Source organism: Purpureocillium takamizusanense, chromosome 2 (genome assembly GCF_022605165.1).
Source record: "Purpureocillium takamizusanense chromosome 2, complete sequence".
In the NCBI taxonomy this organism is placed as follows: Eukaryota; Fungi; Ascomycota; class Sordariomycetes; order Hypocreales; family Ophiocordycipitaceae; genus Purpureocillium; species Purpureocillium takamizusanense.
In genome coordinates, this window is record NC_063069.1 from 4,092,400 (window position 1) to 4,109,721 (window position 17,322).

General features: G+C 37.3%; 2 protein-coding genes across 2 annotated transcripts; one reads left to right on the top strand and one right to left on the bottom strand.

The window, feature by feature from the left end:
• Positions 1-1,583: 1,583 nt before the first annotated feature.
• JDV02_003040 (uncharacterized protein) lies at positions 1,584-5,344 on the bottom strand. Its single transcript, XM_047984125.1, has 5 exons — positions 4,812-5,344; positions 4,618-4,759; positions 4,317-4,567; positions 2,093-4,266; positions 1,584-2,015 (listed from the first exon to the last, which is right to left on the bottom strand). The coding sequence occupies exons 1-5, from the start codon at positions 5,276-5,278 to the stop codon at positions 1,744-1,746; spliced, it is 3,306 nt and encodes a 1,101-aa protein (XP_047840098.1). The 5' UTR covers positions 5,279-5,344; the 3' UTR covers positions 1,584-1,743.
• Positions 5,345-5,953: 609 nt separating this feature from the next.
• JDV02_003041 (uncharacterized protein) lies at positions 5,954-7,894 on the top strand. Its single transcript, XM_047984126.1, has 6 exons — positions 5,954-6,189; positions 6,240-6,495; positions 6,554-7,160; positions 7,212-7,345; positions 7,399-7,671; positions 7,725-7,894. Exons 1-6 carry the CDS (start codon positions 6,085-6,087, stop codon positions 7,889-7,891), a joined length of 1,542 nt encoding a protein of 513 aa, XP_047840099.1. The 5' UTR covers positions 5,954-6,084; the 3' UTR covers positions 7,892-7,894.
• Positions 7,895-17,322: the final 9,428 nt, after the last annotated feature.

Here is a 17,322-nt window from a genome sequence, read left to right on the forward strand (position 1 = left end):
TACGCGCTTACTTACGGGCCGCTAGGCATAAAGGTAAAGAAGCCCTTAACTAAAGGGCTTAAGTAAAGGGTTATCGCAAGCCCCCTTATAGTAGCTAGGGCTAGCCTAAGGGGGGGGGGGGAGTAAGAGGGTAATATAAGGGGCTTAGCCTAATAAGAGCCTAGGGCGCGGCCCTAAGCGTAGTAACGCTATATATAGCTAGGACCCTATATAGACTTAAGCCCGTAGCTAATTACGTAGGGCTATATATAGCGGGCGCCGCGCGTATAGGGGCTGCCCGGTATATAACCCTAATTTCCTTCCTTTATAGTATATTAAATATTAATAACCCGACTAGCTCTTACTATATAGCGCCGGCCCTATTATAGCTTTAGCTTTATAGCTAGCCCGGCCTAGCCTAGAATAATATATCCCCGATATTATAATATCGTAAGAAAATAATAGAAATGCGTTTTAGGCCCTATTAGCGCTATAGCCTTATCTACCTTAATTATAGGCATAGGCATAATTAGTAATAAGCGTAAGCGTAGATATAGGCATAAGTAGCGCCCTTATAGCCCGGTACGGCCCGGTATAGAAAAATAATCTCCTAATATTATAATATTATAAGGAAATAGCAGAAATATATTTTTAAGCGAATTAAGCTATATTAGCGCGCTAACGCGGGCGCTATATTATAACGATATTAGTTAATTAAGATATCGGTATATATTATAGCGTATTAATCTTATCCTATACTTATATATTAAAAATAGCTAGCGCAGTCTAAGGGTAAGGCGCGGACTTAAAATTTAAGTAGATTATCTATACGGCTAGACTTTTCTATCTATATAAATAATACTACTTTTATCTTTAAGTATCGTTAAGTAGAAAACCGCTATTCTTAACGTTATTATCCCTCTTTATTATTAGACTATAGCCTTTATAACCTTAAGAAGCTATCTATTTAAAACTAGTACTTATAGTTACTTATAGTTAATAAGTTAAGCTTTACTTAATAGCTATATATAGGTATATTAGGTCTATCGCCTAGCTATTTTAGAACGCTATTAATAATAAGCTTTACTAAAGCGTAAAGAACGTATACAACTATACGATTAGACTTCCTATAGTAAGGTGCCTCTTTAATACCTTATATTATATTTTTAGCCTCGGGAGGTCCTAAGGCAAGAGGCTTAGACACCCGCCCTGCGATCGCCTCGACTTATAAACGTTTCTTTTTGCTTTATGTCCTATTCCATGGTTTGATGAATGGTCTTCTGTTCTATCACATACCATTTTTAAACCACCGCCGGGCAGGAATGGTCGCCGCCCCCAACCCCCCCCGACAATACCATCGCCCAGGTTATGCCGTGCGCTAGCTGGCACTACGATCATCAAGATGCCATAGCTCGCCCGCAATTTCCCCCCCTTCGGGCCGCGGACGCCAATTATTATCGGGGCCACACCGACGCTGTATTGTCAACGACGAATCCCACGACATCGACCTCCGGGTTTGCCAGGGCTGTTACTCTCCAGCATATCACGCACGCTCACGCACAGGAGACACAATGTGACAGCCACCGCAATATCGACTCTTCGGGCTTGGATAATATCCCTTCGCAAGGTACGACCTCAAGTCAGATATCACATACGATGCTTGAACTATTTTGCTCGAGTACCCCTCCCTATCCACATGCCTCCCCTGCCGATGGTTCAAACCAGGCTCAATTTCGTGAGCAGCATCTTACATAGTTCAATCCTCTAGAATGTGAAGTTTTTCACCACCTTCTTACGAGGTTCGAGTGCCAGCCGGCAATTTGTTTCGTCCGCGACAAGACGCTGCTCGTGTCGCTCTCTTCGTCTGAGTAGTTCCTCGCTTTTCTCCCTCACATGTCGCCAGAACTTGTGCTGCTGTCCAAGTCCCTCTCCACCAAAGCTACGGGTAAGTTGGATCACTTCTTCACAGATCTTGATTGCATCATCAATTCTGCCTTGGTCCTCATAGCAGTGAACGAGGAACCACATTGCTTGCACTGGTGAAGTAAGATTGTTAACAAGCAGAACTCTTCAACAGAACCAGAAAAAGAAGAAAGTAATCAATGCCACTTACCCCGATCCACATGCTCCCCATCCGCACGTTTCGACTGCTCATAATTGTGCTTTTGAATGACATCTTCCCATATGGTCGCCGCTTCCGCATATAGCCCTTGGCGCCAGTAAAGATGCCCATGCCAAGTTCGAGCCGCGAGTGTTCCGAGATGGGTTTCGCCTAGATTTCTCTTGGCGGCAGGCAAGCCTTCTCGAAAGATCTCTTCGGCGTCGTCGAACTGATTCATGGCAGTTTTAATCTTTGCCAAAGTCAACTTCGATTTGAGTGTTTCGGGGTGTTCACGTCCGAGTTCCCTGACGCGGATTTCCACAACCTCTTCGCTCATCCGAAGGGCAAGTGGTAGTCGCTGCTCTCCGACAAACCCGTAGATTCCCGCCAGATCATCTTGGGCTTCCAAGGTCTTCTTGTGCATTGGGCCCAAGATCCTTTTCATTCCTTTATAAGCTAGCTCTTGCAGACGAACGGCCTCTTCCATGTCGAAATAGCGAACCCTGACCTTGGCTAGGTTGTCCACTGCCGTATAGTAGTTCTCGTGCTCGGGGCCGAACGCCTCCAGTTTGGACAATTTCTCGATCACTTCCTTATGTAGTCGATCGGCTTCCCCAAGTCGACTGCACAGAAGGCACGTGCGGCCGAGTGTATCCATGATCCGTAAAGTCGTAGGATGGTCTGACCCATAATAATATTTAGCAGAGTGCAGGACCTGGTATTGTAGTACCCTCGCCTCGTTGGTTCGTGTCTGCAAGACATAGTTTGTCGACAACAAGAGAGCGATGTCGATACCATATTTAGACTTGGGACCGAGTGTGGCGAATATGTAATTCTTCACTTGAAGTTGAAGTTCCTCTGCTTTAGCCCACTCTCCACAACGGAGGTATACCAGACTGAACTTCACATACTCCCGCGCCTGAAATGTCTGCAGACCCTGCCAAGGTGTAGGCCAAATCCACCGCCAAAGCCAATGGGTGACTCGCTGATTGTCTTCTAAACGATTGTTGATTTCTTTCTGCAACCTTCGCACATGTTCCACGTGAGGATGAATCTGTCTTTTGAACCTTTCATCCTGACCCGCATATGCACGTGGAGCTTGGAGAAAGATGGATTGCGCCAGTACTGTGGATGCCACTTGACACCACAACGCCTGCTCAGCCGTACTGGTATCAGGTCTCTGCCGCACCCATGTATGCACCAATGGATGCATCCAATAGCTGTTGTTCGCATCGTGAAAGGTCACCATCCCAAGGCGAACAAGGAGAGACAGTGCGATGCGCAGCCGGTCTTCGTCGAATGGTGTGTCATCCTCATCCCACAGAACCTGAGGGAGAGCGGATCTTCCCCTCTGCAGCGGTCCCAAAACCGCCACAGCCCAGCTGTACAACTGGTTCGCCCATGTCTGAGGTCCTTCATGGACGAGTTGTTCCTCAATGCTCTCTGTAGCCTGGGCCTCTTGTCGCTCCCGCCGCGGGTTCATTGCCGCAGTTTTGATCAGATTGAACTCGATGTTCTCACGGTAGAAGAATGAGAACATCTTTAATAGTTCGAGGGCATCCCTTGATCGCTGGTCGATCTTGTTTTCGAGGCCCACATAGATCATCTCATACGAGGAATATACACTCATGCTCGACGCATGCTCATCGTCATGGCCACGGGAGGCTCTTCGACTTCGGGAATGGCGAATTCTGTTCCAAGTTCGTTCGTAGTATTCAGGATAGTCACTGAGGGAACACAGCTTGTCCAAAACTGTTTTCCCGGCATGGATGAGAGCGAGGGGCAGATATCCGAGGACTTGGGCGATTCGGTTTGCGTGGCTCCTCGTCGGTACTCCCCAAGGACGCGGCAGTACTGCTGCCGCCAGAAGAAGATCGCTAGCCTCCTCGGTCTCCAGTTTGTCGAAATGGAAAAACCTGACACCTTCCGTACCGTGCCTCCTGGTGCTCGGGTTGCGCGTGGTAATCAGTATTACACCCCCTTCGCCCCCCGGGAAGTAGCGCGCCACATCAATCTCTGGATCGTCCGCATTGTCGATAAGAAGCAGCCAGGGTAACTGAAGGCCAGAGAGCCAGTTCTTCGCTGCATTTTTATTGGGTTCGACGCCACCAATCTTGGCAATTTCTGAGTAGCAACGTTGGGCGTTTTCGCTGGAACTTCCGTCGATCCAAAATACACCCCAGAAACTGGCATCGTCGTTATTATTCCGCACCACAACTGTGACTATTGGGCTTACTTTTCTCTGTTGTCCTGAGCAAATTTGCAGCAGAACTGGGTCTTTCCAGAACCGCCGAGACCAGAAATCACGAAGCGTTTTTGATGGGTTTGATGCTGGTGCAATTCTTCAATGCCGAGGATGGATTTCAGTTCGTTCAGATGCCCCTGCCGACCGGTGTAATAACTGCTGACGTTCTGCGGAATGTCAAAATGCTCGTTGAACCTGATCAGTGATGCCACGGCTGACACAGAATCGATTAAGTAGTGAGACTATGATACGTGAGATAGTTTACTGCATAGAGACTTGCACAGTAACTCACATTGTCTGCACCAGCCAACGTTCTGGGTTCTCGACGAAGATTGCTTATTTGGATTCTTAGCCGGGTGATTTGGCGTCGCAAGTCTTCCGGGAAGTTGCCAACGGCGAGATCCTTTGCCGGGAGCGATTGACGTATGTAGTAACTGCATCGATTAGCCTACTGCGCGCATACTGCGAACAGCTTCCGACACACACATGTTCAATGAACTCAACAATATTTGAATATTGCCCTGGTAATTGCTGATGTGTTGGCGTAATCGCATGTACTGATCTTCTCGGCCCTGCTTTTTAATTGTCTTTCTCAGACCGTCGATCTTTCCAGTTACGACGGCACCTTTCTTTCCGACGACTTCGATCAACAAAGCCTCGAGCTGTTCGATGGTCCCTGTGCTCTGCTGCAAAATAGATGCCAAACGCGTCTGAATCTGAACAATGGGTCCGTCATCTCCTGGTGAGCTCAGAGTGTTCCTGTCACGCCCGAGATACAATAAGTTCTCGACAGACTCGTGAATAGTTGCTAGGCCCCGGATTTCGTTGGTCAATTCGACGATCTCAAGCTGGATCTTCCCGTAGGCTTCTTTCAGACAGACGAGATAGCTGATGACACGAAGGGTGACGTCTGCCAGCCCTGTGGCCCCGACTGTGATGGAGTAGGGGTCCATGACATCTGTAGAAGAGCTTCAATTCATGGAAGGCGATGCTGGTGAACCGGAGGAAGGGAAACAATGAGTGGTGGGAGGTAGTTGGCGGAATCGATCCGGCTTTGCTCTTGGATTGTAGCGGGGCGCTGGCAAGCGACCACAAGAGCCAAACCATTTGTGGTATGAACTGCGGGCCGGGCCATGGGGCCTGAAACGAGCGTCAGTGCTCACCAATGGCAAAGGGGATGAAGCGCGCTTGTGTGACAGCGATTGTGGGCCGTAACCCCGCTCTGTCCGATCAAGCTGCCACACTTGGCTCAGCCGCCCTGAGCGATGGGTTCCCCGAGCCGTGTCAAGGCCCGCAGCAACGAAATGGGGATAGGTGATACACATAGTACAGCGGCACAGTATGCAGGCTGTTGCTCCTGGCGTAGGTGCTGGTACTTCTGCAACCAGTTGCTACCTAGCACAGGAGTGACGTATCTTTCATTTCGACGTTCGGTAAGGGACTCCGCGTCACAGCCCACAGGCGACCCACTGGATACCCTCTGTCGCGCGGGTCAGGACTTGCCAAGACGGAGTTGGAATGTACTCCGTAAGCGCCGAGCAATCAGCACCTGGTGCGGGCCCTCGCCGACGCCTCCTTCATGGCATCCTCCTCAGTCCCATTTTAATTCTACCGTGTTACCACGAACACCGTGGCCATGGTCACGAACACCTGTTGCACCTCCTCCCACCCGTTTCGCAACCTACCGCTGCTTCATTTAGCGCAACGAAGAATCGGTTCGATCTCTTGACCATCACTCCTTGAACATCTCCCTCACGACATGGACAAGCTATCATTGTGGACGACCGGTTGGCGCCTTGGTCTTCTGACCATCTTCATTCTAATACTCAGCTATCTCTACTTCCAAAAGCGCCGCCAGGATGAAGTGAGATATTCGTTTTCCGTTTTCACCCCCCTGACTCACTGAAAGAGCAGGCCGATGAGCTCTTCGGACGACAGCATGGTTGCCAACCCATTAAGAGCAAACTGCCCTACAGATGGCCGTTGGCTATTGATGTCTTCAAAGGCCAGTATGATGCCTTGATGCGTGGAGCCTTGCTCGCCTATCAAGCGGACTTCTTCCGAAATTTCGAAGTCGGCCAAACTTTTGAGGTCAGGCTTCTAGGTCGAGTCGGCTATTTTACCATGGATCCCAAGAACCTGGAGCACATGCTACAGACCCAGTTCGACAGTATGACCTCCCGACCACTATTATGACAAGGTCGTTAACATGATGCACACTACTTTAGAATGGGCGCTTGGTAATAGCCGTGATGCACTTTTACCTATGATCGGCCACGGCATCTTCACACAAGACGGTCCAGCATGGAAGCATTCGCGAGAGCTTCTTCGACGACAATTCGTCAGGATGCATTATCAAGACATATCGAGTTTCGAAGGGCCAGTCAATGACTTGCTGGCACACCTGCAGCCTTGCACAGGTGTTGTCGATCTTCAGCCAGCCTTCTTCAGTTTCACTTTAGCAACCACAGTCGCTCTAATATTTGGTGAGCCTTTCGCAGGCCTCAAACACAGCGAACACGCCGCATTCGCGGAAGCCTTCGACTACACGTCATTGATCTCAGCGATGCGTATGCGACTGGCTGAATGGTACTGGATTTATAACCCAAGTAAATACAGGAAAGCCTGTGCTCTGATCAATAATTATGCTACGCATTACGTCAACCACGCTCTGAAAGAATTGGAAGAGAATGGGGAAGATGTTGCTACCAAGCGCCATCCTTTCATCCTCGATCTCTTCAGAGAGCTCCAGCACCCCAAGTTGGTTCGTGATCAACTCATGAACGTATTAATTGCGGGCAGAGACACTACTGCCTGTCTGATGTCATGGGCGTGGTAGGGAATGTAAAGCTGTACTTGCAGGAATCTCTCACTGAATCGTCACAGTTATCAGCTAGTCCGACACCCAGCATCCCTTGAGCGCCTTCGCCAAGAGATCCTGAGGTTTACCACAACTGGGGAAAGGCTGACGAGAGCCGACATCAACAAAATGACTTACCTTCGATGCGTCCTCAACGAGAGTAAGCGTTCACTAGCTTCCCGCGTTCCTGACTCGCCGAATTAACCTTTTCAGCCAATCGCTTGTACACTCAAATTCCTGTGAACATTCGAATATCTAGAGAAACAACATTTCTGCCAAAGGGTGGTGGCCGAGACGGCGAATCACCTTTATTAATACCCAAGGGGACCGGTGTCGGATTCTCTGCATACCATATGCATCGTAGCAAAGATATCTACGGCGAGGACGCAAATGAATTCCGTCCAGAAAGGTGGGAGGGACCAGAGTTGCGAAATATCGGGTTCGCTTTCATGCCGTTTCATGGCGGACCAAGATTATGCCTCGGAAGTAAGAATCCGGGTTTCCTTTAGAACTGTGTCGCTGCTAATGACCATTCACAGAAGATTTTGCACTGACGGAGGCATCATACGGCCTTATTCGTGTCCTTCAAGAGTTTCCCAACCTCAGAATTGCGCCTGGAGCTTCGAAAGTAATGCCGGGAAGGGAGAAGCAGAATCTCACTATTGTTGTCTCAAGTGCTGAAGGATGCAAGGTTCTATTGCAATAAGCGCGAGGTATAATAGTTATTTAAACCGCCTAAAGTACTAAATAAGGGCACCTTACTTTAAGAAGTCTAATTATATAGCTATATATATTCTTTACGCTTTAATAAAGCTCGTCGTTAATAGCGTTTTAAAATAGCTAGGTAATAGACCTAATATACTTATATATAGCTACCGAGTAGAGCTTAACTTATTAACTATAAGTAATTATAAGTATTAATATTAAATAGATAGCTTCTTAGGGTCGTAAAGGCTATAGTTTATTAATAAAGAGGGATAATAATATTAAAAATAATAGTTTTTTACTTAATAATACTTAAAGATAATATTAATAGGATAGTATAGTAGTAAATAGCTATAGTAAAATAGCTTAGCTAAAGGAAAGTATACTTAAGGTATTTAAGAGGATAAATATTAATTAATTTTATTACTTTAAGTTAGGCTATTTTATAGTCTTTTTAATAGTTTATTTAAGCTATTAATATTAAATATACTTTATTATTTTAAAAATAACCCCTTTACTTAAGCCTTATTTAATAAACTTCTTTACCTTAAATAATATTTATTATTTATTTATTATTATCTTTTTTAATATAAGCCTTTAATTTAAAAAAGGCTATTTTAAAGCTTTATTTAATTAAGTTTATTAATAATTAATCTTTTATATAATCTTATTAATATTTAATATAGACTCTTTTAAGTTTATTTATAAAATAAAATTAGATTTAAATCTTATTATTATTATATTAAAGGTAATAAAAAGTCTTAATTACTTTATTTATAAATTTTTAAAGTAAGCTAATATTATATATTCTTTACTTAATATAAGGTATAAGTTTAAAAGTAGCTTATTTTATAATATTAAGTTTAATTAAGTTTAATTAACTCTAAAGTTTATTTATAGACCTTAATTAATTATATAGCTTTAACGATAATAATATAAATTATTATTAATATTAAATTAAAACTTTATAGTTATATATATTATTACTTTTATTCCTTATATAATTTAAAAGTTAAATAATAATATATTTAAAGCACTAATATAAGGAATTATAATATTTATTTAAAAAAAAAAGAAATTAAGAAAATTTATTAAATTTAAAAGAATAATACTATTTATAAAGGAAGAAAACTCTCGGTATAAAGGTATTCTACTTTTTTTTAAGTCCGCGCCTTACCCTATACCGCGCTAGCTATTTTTAATATATAAGTATAAGACAAGACTAGTACGCTATAATATATGCCGATATCTCGATTAAACTTTAATTAAATTATATCGTTATAATATAACGCCCGCGCTAATATACTAATAAGGCTTAATTTACTTAAAAACGTATTTCCTTATAATATTATAATATCGGGGACTCGTTTTTCTAGGCTAGGCTAGGTATAATGCCTATACGTACTTAATACTATCGCTACTATCGCTACTATAGCTTATAATACTACCGGTTAGGGTTAAGTAGCCGCGCCGCTAGCTACCTTATAATGTCTTATTTATTATCGTCGGCGGTAGCGGTAGCGGTCTTTAAAGGGGCTCGCGAGAGAGCTATTTAAAGTATTATAGGCAGTATTATAGGCGGCTTTATAGGTAAGTAGCTTTAAAAGGCATTAACTATAATATATATAATTAAGGTAGCTATTATATAACCCGTTTTTATAGGCTAGCTTAGCGCTAGCCTTAATAGCGAATAATACTTAAGTATAGCGGGCTATATAGCGCGGGATTAGCTAGAAAAAATTAAAAAGTAAAATACCTTTATATTAAGAGTTTTCTTCCTTTATGAATAATATTACTTATTTAAAGTTAGCTATTTTATTTAATAGATATTAAAGGAATTCTTTAAAGATTTATTAACGCTATTTTTATAAATATATAATAAAGCCTTATAATATTAAACTATCTATATAAAAAATTCGCTTAACTTTAAGCTTTATTTTATTATATTTACTTAAGCTAAAAAGTTAAAAATATAGACTTAAGACTAAGCCCTTATAGGTTTATATATTATATTAGTAAGAGAAGGCATAGGAAATAAAAGACGGCTTAAGGAAGATAAATAAAAATAGCTAAAGGAATAGCTAAGGGTAAAAGGGAGCTATAAGGATAAGACTATAAGGATAACTATAAAGGAAGGAAGCCTTCTTAGTTAGAGAGGACTCGCTATGCCTCTTTAGTTATAGCCGATAATACTTACTCTTTTGCCCTATTCTTATACTTTAGATATAAGTATAATTTATTAATATAAGTATCTCGCGCCGTTATAGATTACTATATAGTTTTATATATTATCGTAAATATAGATATCTAACGCTTAAGACTATTTAATTAAAGCTTAGCGGCCTTTCTATTATATTAATATATTAATATATAAGAGACTTTATATTATAACGTATTAAATAGGGATAGGAAGAGTACGAAAGGAACGCGCTTTATAGTTTAGTATCTTTCTTGCCTTAATATAATTAGTCTTTAGGGCGTAAAATAACTTAAGGGCTATTATATTAACTTAAAGGCACCTTTAGGCTATTAAATAAAAGAATATTAAGCTTAAAAGGAAAAGGGGTAAGAAAAATATTATTAATAAAGAAGAAAAGAAGATTAATAAAATAATAAGCCCTATTTTTAATAGGGGACGATTTAGCCTTAGCGTTAAGGAAAGGGTCTAATACTTAAAAAGAAATAAGGTTAAAGCGAATATAGGTAAAAAACGATATATATCTAAAAGGATAGGGGTTAATAAGATAAAAATTAATAAATAAGGAAAAACCTAAAGGCTATAAAATTATAAACCTATATTAAAAGACCTAATTAAATAGAAACCTAATAGAAATAAACGAAAACTATTAGGAATCCTTACGGTCTAGATCGTAACTTAAGTAATTACTAGGGATAGTTAAATAGGATAGGCGCTTACTATTATAGCTATAATTACGCTAGGAGGAAAGATAAAAACGTTAAAAGAGGGCAAAGACCGCCTATAGCGTTAAGCTAACTTACGATAAAATAATTCGACCCTTCCCTTCTATCTAGTAAATAACTTAAGATCTCTTAGTAACTTAGCGAAAGGCACTCTCGAAAGAAATCCCCTTATATATAAGGTAAAAGTATTTAATCTATTTATAATAAAGCTAATAGATAAACTAAAAGAACTTAATAATAATACTTTAGCTTAAGCCGTCTCCTTTATAGGGAAGTCGCTATCTAGAGTATTAAGTCTTAATTAATATCGACCTACCGTCTTAAAGTTTAATAAATAAGATATAATAGACTTTATTAAGAAGTTCGAAGCTAAGATAAAGGCTTACTTAATTATAGAGGAAGAGATATTATTATAGCTCAAGAGCTATATATCCCTACTAAAAGTATAAAAGGTAAAAGTCCTTATAGATAGATTACGCTAAAAAGATATAAAGACTACTTTTATTAAGGAATACTATTTATTAGACTTTAATTAAATAGAAACTATATATACTTAGCTAGAATAATACCTTATAGCGAAGCTATAAATAAACTAGGATATATTAAACTAACTAAAGTAATATATATACCTTTAGCGAAAGGTCGAACCTAATATATAGAAGATAAGTAAAGGATAGTCTAGATATATCTTTATAGCTATACCCCCTTATATTTAAGTTAAAATCCTAGAAAAGAAAGGAGCTTTTTTCTTAGATATAATTAAAATCCCTTATAAAGAACTTATTAAGGTAATCGAGGATTACTTAACCCCCTATCTCGATATCGAATTAAGGGAAGCTTCTTACTTTAGGCTAATCCGAGAGGAGCGATAGCTATAAGATTAAATAGTTCCGAAATATATAAACTAAGGAAAATAGTAACTTAAGTCTTTACCGCCCTAAAATATTAATAATATAGAATATATTAAAGGTAAGATAGATAAACTAATATAATAGCTCGAAGCGCTTAAGATTAACCTCGCTCGATAGAATAATTAGTAAATAAAAGATCTTAAATAACTCCTTATAGCGTAAATATAAAAGGGCAAGATAATAGGATAAGAAGCTAATAAAATAATAGCGCTAATTAAGATATAAAAGGTATAGATTTACGCGATTTCTTTCGAGGAAGAGGATAACCTTAATTAATTTATAATAAGGGTAATCTTATAAGGGGAAGGCAAATATAAGCGGCTTTACTAATATTATATTAGACCTAGCTATATCTTAATTAAATGCCTAGAATATAAATATAATAAGGAAATTAAGTTTACTTACTTTAATACGGAAGGAAGAGCCCTATAAGTAGGAATAAAAGAAAATAGTTAAATAATCCCCCCCTCGCTTATATACCGATATATTAGGCTTAATAGTAAAGTACGCTACCTTACGTATTATTAAGTTAAGAGATTTAATAAATACTTTATTAGTCCCCTATTCCTAATAGTTAAAGCTAAGGAATTAAGTATATAAGAGAATTAAAAACCGCTTCTAAGAGAAAAGGAATGCCTTAATCTCTTCCTTATAAGGTTAGGGGACGCATAGAGACTTAGGTAAATAGGCTAGACTAATATCGCCTAGCGTAGCTAATAGAACGATAAGATATCGTCTATTAGGGTTATTATAATTAAGGAAAATTAGTAAGACTATTTAATTAAAGCTACCTTAATTAACATTAATACTTATAAAAGAAAAAGAGCGCGCCTTAAGGAAAACTAAGATATAGAACCTAAAAGATAAGAGACTTAATAAGACTTAATAAATATAGAGAATATTACTTACTTTAAGCCTAGATTCGACCCTAAGAAGGAGATAGAGCGCTTCTATAAAGGTCTCGTCTATAAAATAATTAATAAAAAGCTCGCTATCTCTATAATAGATCTAGCGAAAAGATTTCTTTAGTTTAGAAGGTTAGCTATAGAAAGGATCTTAAATATAGTAAAGGGAGTAAAAGAAGTCTAGCGCTTAAGTAATAAACCTTTAACTATTAAGAATAACGGAGGTATTATTATTACTAGGCTCTAAGATCTAGAAACGGAAGAAATTCTAGGTAAAGTAAAGGAAAAGCTAAGGGTTACGTTTATTAGCCCTTAATTAAATAATTATAGTACTAATATAAATAAATTACCCGCTAAAGAAGATATCTATTTTTACGTCCCTAAAGAAATCCCTTACGAAAGATATAGTACCTTAACTATATAAGGATACCCTTACGAAAGAGGTAATTAAATAGAAATCTATATCGTCTAAGGGGTAGACTTAAAAGCGACGAACCTATTAGGTAAGACGCTATATACTAAAGTAGTCTTTATATTAAATAAAATACCTATATATATATAAGACTTACCTAAGATTTAAGTATATATTAGGAAGCTAACTAAACTACCTCTCTTTATATTAGTAGACTTAAGTATAAAAGGGAACTTTATTACTTAAAAGGAAGTTAAATAGAGAGGCCTCTAGATTATGCCTATCTCTATAGCTATTAAGTTATACTCGAAAAATATAATTAAAATATATAGGGAGGTATATACGCTTATCTATATAGGAGATGCCTATAGGCCTATTAAGCTCTATATAGCGCTTAATACCGTCTCTATACCCTTAATCCTTAAAATACTATTTATTAAGGCTACTTAGGTTATATTTAATTACGCTATTAAAATAAGGGACCTCTATCTTAAATATAAGATAGGGAGGATTTAAGTTATTACGCTAGTAGCTAAAGCTATTAAATAAGAATATAATAGCTATATAGAATCGGTATAGGTAAATAATATTAGATTTATTATTACTAAAGTAGAGAGCCTAAATGCCTAGGATCCTAACCCTTACGACGATTAAATACTAATAGGCGGCATTAGCGATAAAGGATCCTAAGATAATAATATCGCCTCTATAACGAAATTAGATATAAAAGGGAGCTAAGAAGATACCCCTTACGATAATTAAATAACCCTAAAAGATAAAACCTTAATTCCGCTTAACTTAGAGACCTTAATTACTATCCTTAACTTACTTTAAGCTAAGACGAAGGTATAACTAGCGGAAGCCCGTAAAGTATTTAAGAATAAAGCTATATAACTAGAATAAACGCTCTTAAAGCTCGCCGTTTATACCTTATATAAACGTAAGGGGATTAAAACCTACCCGAGAGATAATATACCTTCCGACGGGACTATCCCGGAAGGTAACCCCTATTAAAAATAGAAGATATAGGATAAAGTTAAGGGGGTAGCTTCGACTAAAGGAAAATATATTAGCTATATTATCGGAAAGTTCTCTAATATCGAGCGAGGAAGTAAGCTTACCCCTAAGAGGCTATAAGGGGTTACGGTATAAGTAAAAGGATTCTTCTCCTTAGAAGAAAAGAGTATACTTAAGGAAATCCTTTATAATTACGAAAAAGCCCTTATATAAGACTTTAAAGACTATAGGAAGCTAGATTAAATAATAGCCCCCCTATAAAAGATTAAAATAGTTAAGTATACTATATAAAGGGCGGGTACTATTTTAATCCTAAGAGGACTAAAAGAGAAAGTTATCGATCTCTTATATATAAGGATTAAAAAAGGGATATTAGAAAAATCGCATACCCTATATAGGAACCTATTCTTCCTTATAGTTAAGAAAGATAGAGGCTTATGCCTTATTAATTTAGTAATAAAGGCGAATAAAGTTATAATCTAAGATATATTTATCCCTTTAAGTATAGACGAATTTAATAATAACTTTTCGATATATAAAATCCTTTTATTACTTAACTTCTTTTCTAGATACGATTAGATACTACTTAATCTAATAAGTTAGGACCTAACGACCTTTATAACGCTAATAAGGCTACTTTAAATATATACCCTCCCTTAAGGGGTAATAAACTTAGTAGCCTAATTTATAAGGCTTATTTACCAAATCTTCTTTAATTTAATCCTAACCGTCTATTAACCTTTCCTCGATAATATTACTATCCAAGGGCCTAATATAAATTACGGATAAAAGGAAGTACTCCCCGGTATCTATCGGTTTATATATAAATACCTTATTAATATTAATAAGGTCTTACTTAATATAGAGCTTTCTAGATATACGATCTCGGTAGTAAAGTTAAAGTTCTATTAGCGAACGATTAAGATTATAGGCTATATATATAGGATAAACGGAAGATTACCTATCGAAGCTATAGTTATAAAGATAAATAAATAGGAATCTTATATAGATATTAGTAAAGTTCGATCCTTTTATAAGCTTATAGGGTATTATAGGCAATAGATTAAATAGTTCGCATAAATCGCTATACTATTAATAATATTACTAAGGAAGAATATAATATAGATTTAGGGCCTAAAGTAACGAGCTTTAATATCCCGATTAAAGAAGGCTATTATAATATTGCTAATTTTAGTCCGACTAGATCTAGGAGAAGGCTATAGAGAGATTATTATAATATATAATATAAGCCTCCTAGGTTAAGGAGTCGCGCTAATATAAATAATTAATAGAAAACGATACCCTATCCGCTACGAAAGTAAGATATAGATAAAAGCTAAATAGGGATACGATACTATAAAGAGGGAATATAAAGTAGTCCTTTATACCTTATAGCGGCTTAAAGGGATTATTTATAAAGTCTATTTTACTCTCGAGATAGATATAAGAGTACTTATTAATTAACTTAATAGTATACTTAAGGATATATTAAGTACGATAGTTACGAGATAAGTTAGCTATATCTTCCTCTTTAACTTTACTATACGATATATCCCTAATATAAAGAACGGTATCGCCGATGCCCTCTCCTATATGCCTTATATCCCCTTAGATACGATAGATAAAAGGTATAAGGGAGATATAAAAGAATTTATCGACCTCTACCTTAACCTAGTTATAAAGGCTAAGATAATAACTTATTATTCCCTTAATTACTAACGAATCTTTAAATACCTTTCTATACTATAGAGACTAATTAATCTACCCTAAGTTAAGTTTTAAATACTTTAGTAAAAGGTAATTTAATTCTTTATCGATAAGGACCGACTTTATTTATACCTTAATAAAATAACTTAAGGACCCGCGCTAATTATAGATAACGAAGAATAGCGTAAGTAAATTATATTTTAATATTATAAATAGTATAGTTATAAAGGGAGAGACGTTACTTTTTATTTAATCTAGGATAGATATTAATAGCTAAAACTATAGAAAGATATATTAGAAGTAATTTAATATTACGCTAAATACTAAAAATTCTCCCCTTAGCGACTAAAGGAAATAATAATCTCGATTACGCTTAGGTACCTAATATTAAAGGTATATTTCGACTATTAATATATATTAGAAGATAAAGGTTATAAGTATCTCTTAAAAGCTCGATACGATTTAACGGGATAGATTAAGGCCTATTTAATATATATAATTAATATAGCTATAATAAGCTAATTTACCTTATTTATATTTTACCGGTATAGCTATATTATAGATATAATAATCGATAGGGGATTAAAAATATATATTTAATTTTACGACCTCTTAAAAGGGTTAGGATTAAATATAATCCTTATCTTTATATATAATTTATAGGTAAATAATATAGTTAAAGGGGGGCACTAGACCCTTACCTAAGGCCTTAAGAAAATAGTATACTTAATTAAGGGATAGTAGACTAGGTACCTTAATTAAATACTCTTAGTAAAAAGAACGGCTATTTAATATACTTATAGAATATTAGCCTTCTACCTTATTTATAGATAGGAACCGATCTTACCCCTAGAGGTCGATATCCTAACGTAGCGACTAATTAACTAGAACGATATAACGACCGCTAAGGACCTCCTAGCTATAAAAATACATCTACTTATTTAGAAAGCTAAAGATATAGCTATTATATAGGCAAAAATTATAGAATACCGACGAAAGCTAGTCAACTAAATAAATAGTAAAAATAAGTATCGCTTTTAAATAATAAATATAAAATTATAGGTAGGGGACTTAGTCCTATTATATAATATCTATCGATTAAATAATCTATCTAGGAATATAAAGTTCTAGCTTAGATAGTAAGGACCGTTCCGAATAGTCTCTTAAGTACTTATTACGTAAGCTTATATAATATATATAATAGATAGTATTTAGCTCTCCTATATTATTTTAAGAGACTAACTTAAACGCTTTTACTAAGATAATAGCGGATAGTAAGTATCCTTAATAAATAATTAATTACTTTACGATAAAATATAATAAGCCCGCCTAGCGATAACTATTATTACTCCTCCTAGCTTAAATAAACTTAATTAAATAATCGACTTAGCTTTATAACCTATAACTAAAGGCCCTATCCTTATACCCCCCCCTTACTTTAAAGTCTAGCTACCTAAGCCTTCTATATAGGTAAAGGAAAGCTCCCTTAACTTTACCTCCCCCTCGTAAAACCTATATTAAGCTATAGGCGAGATCGATTAATTATTATCGCTATAGT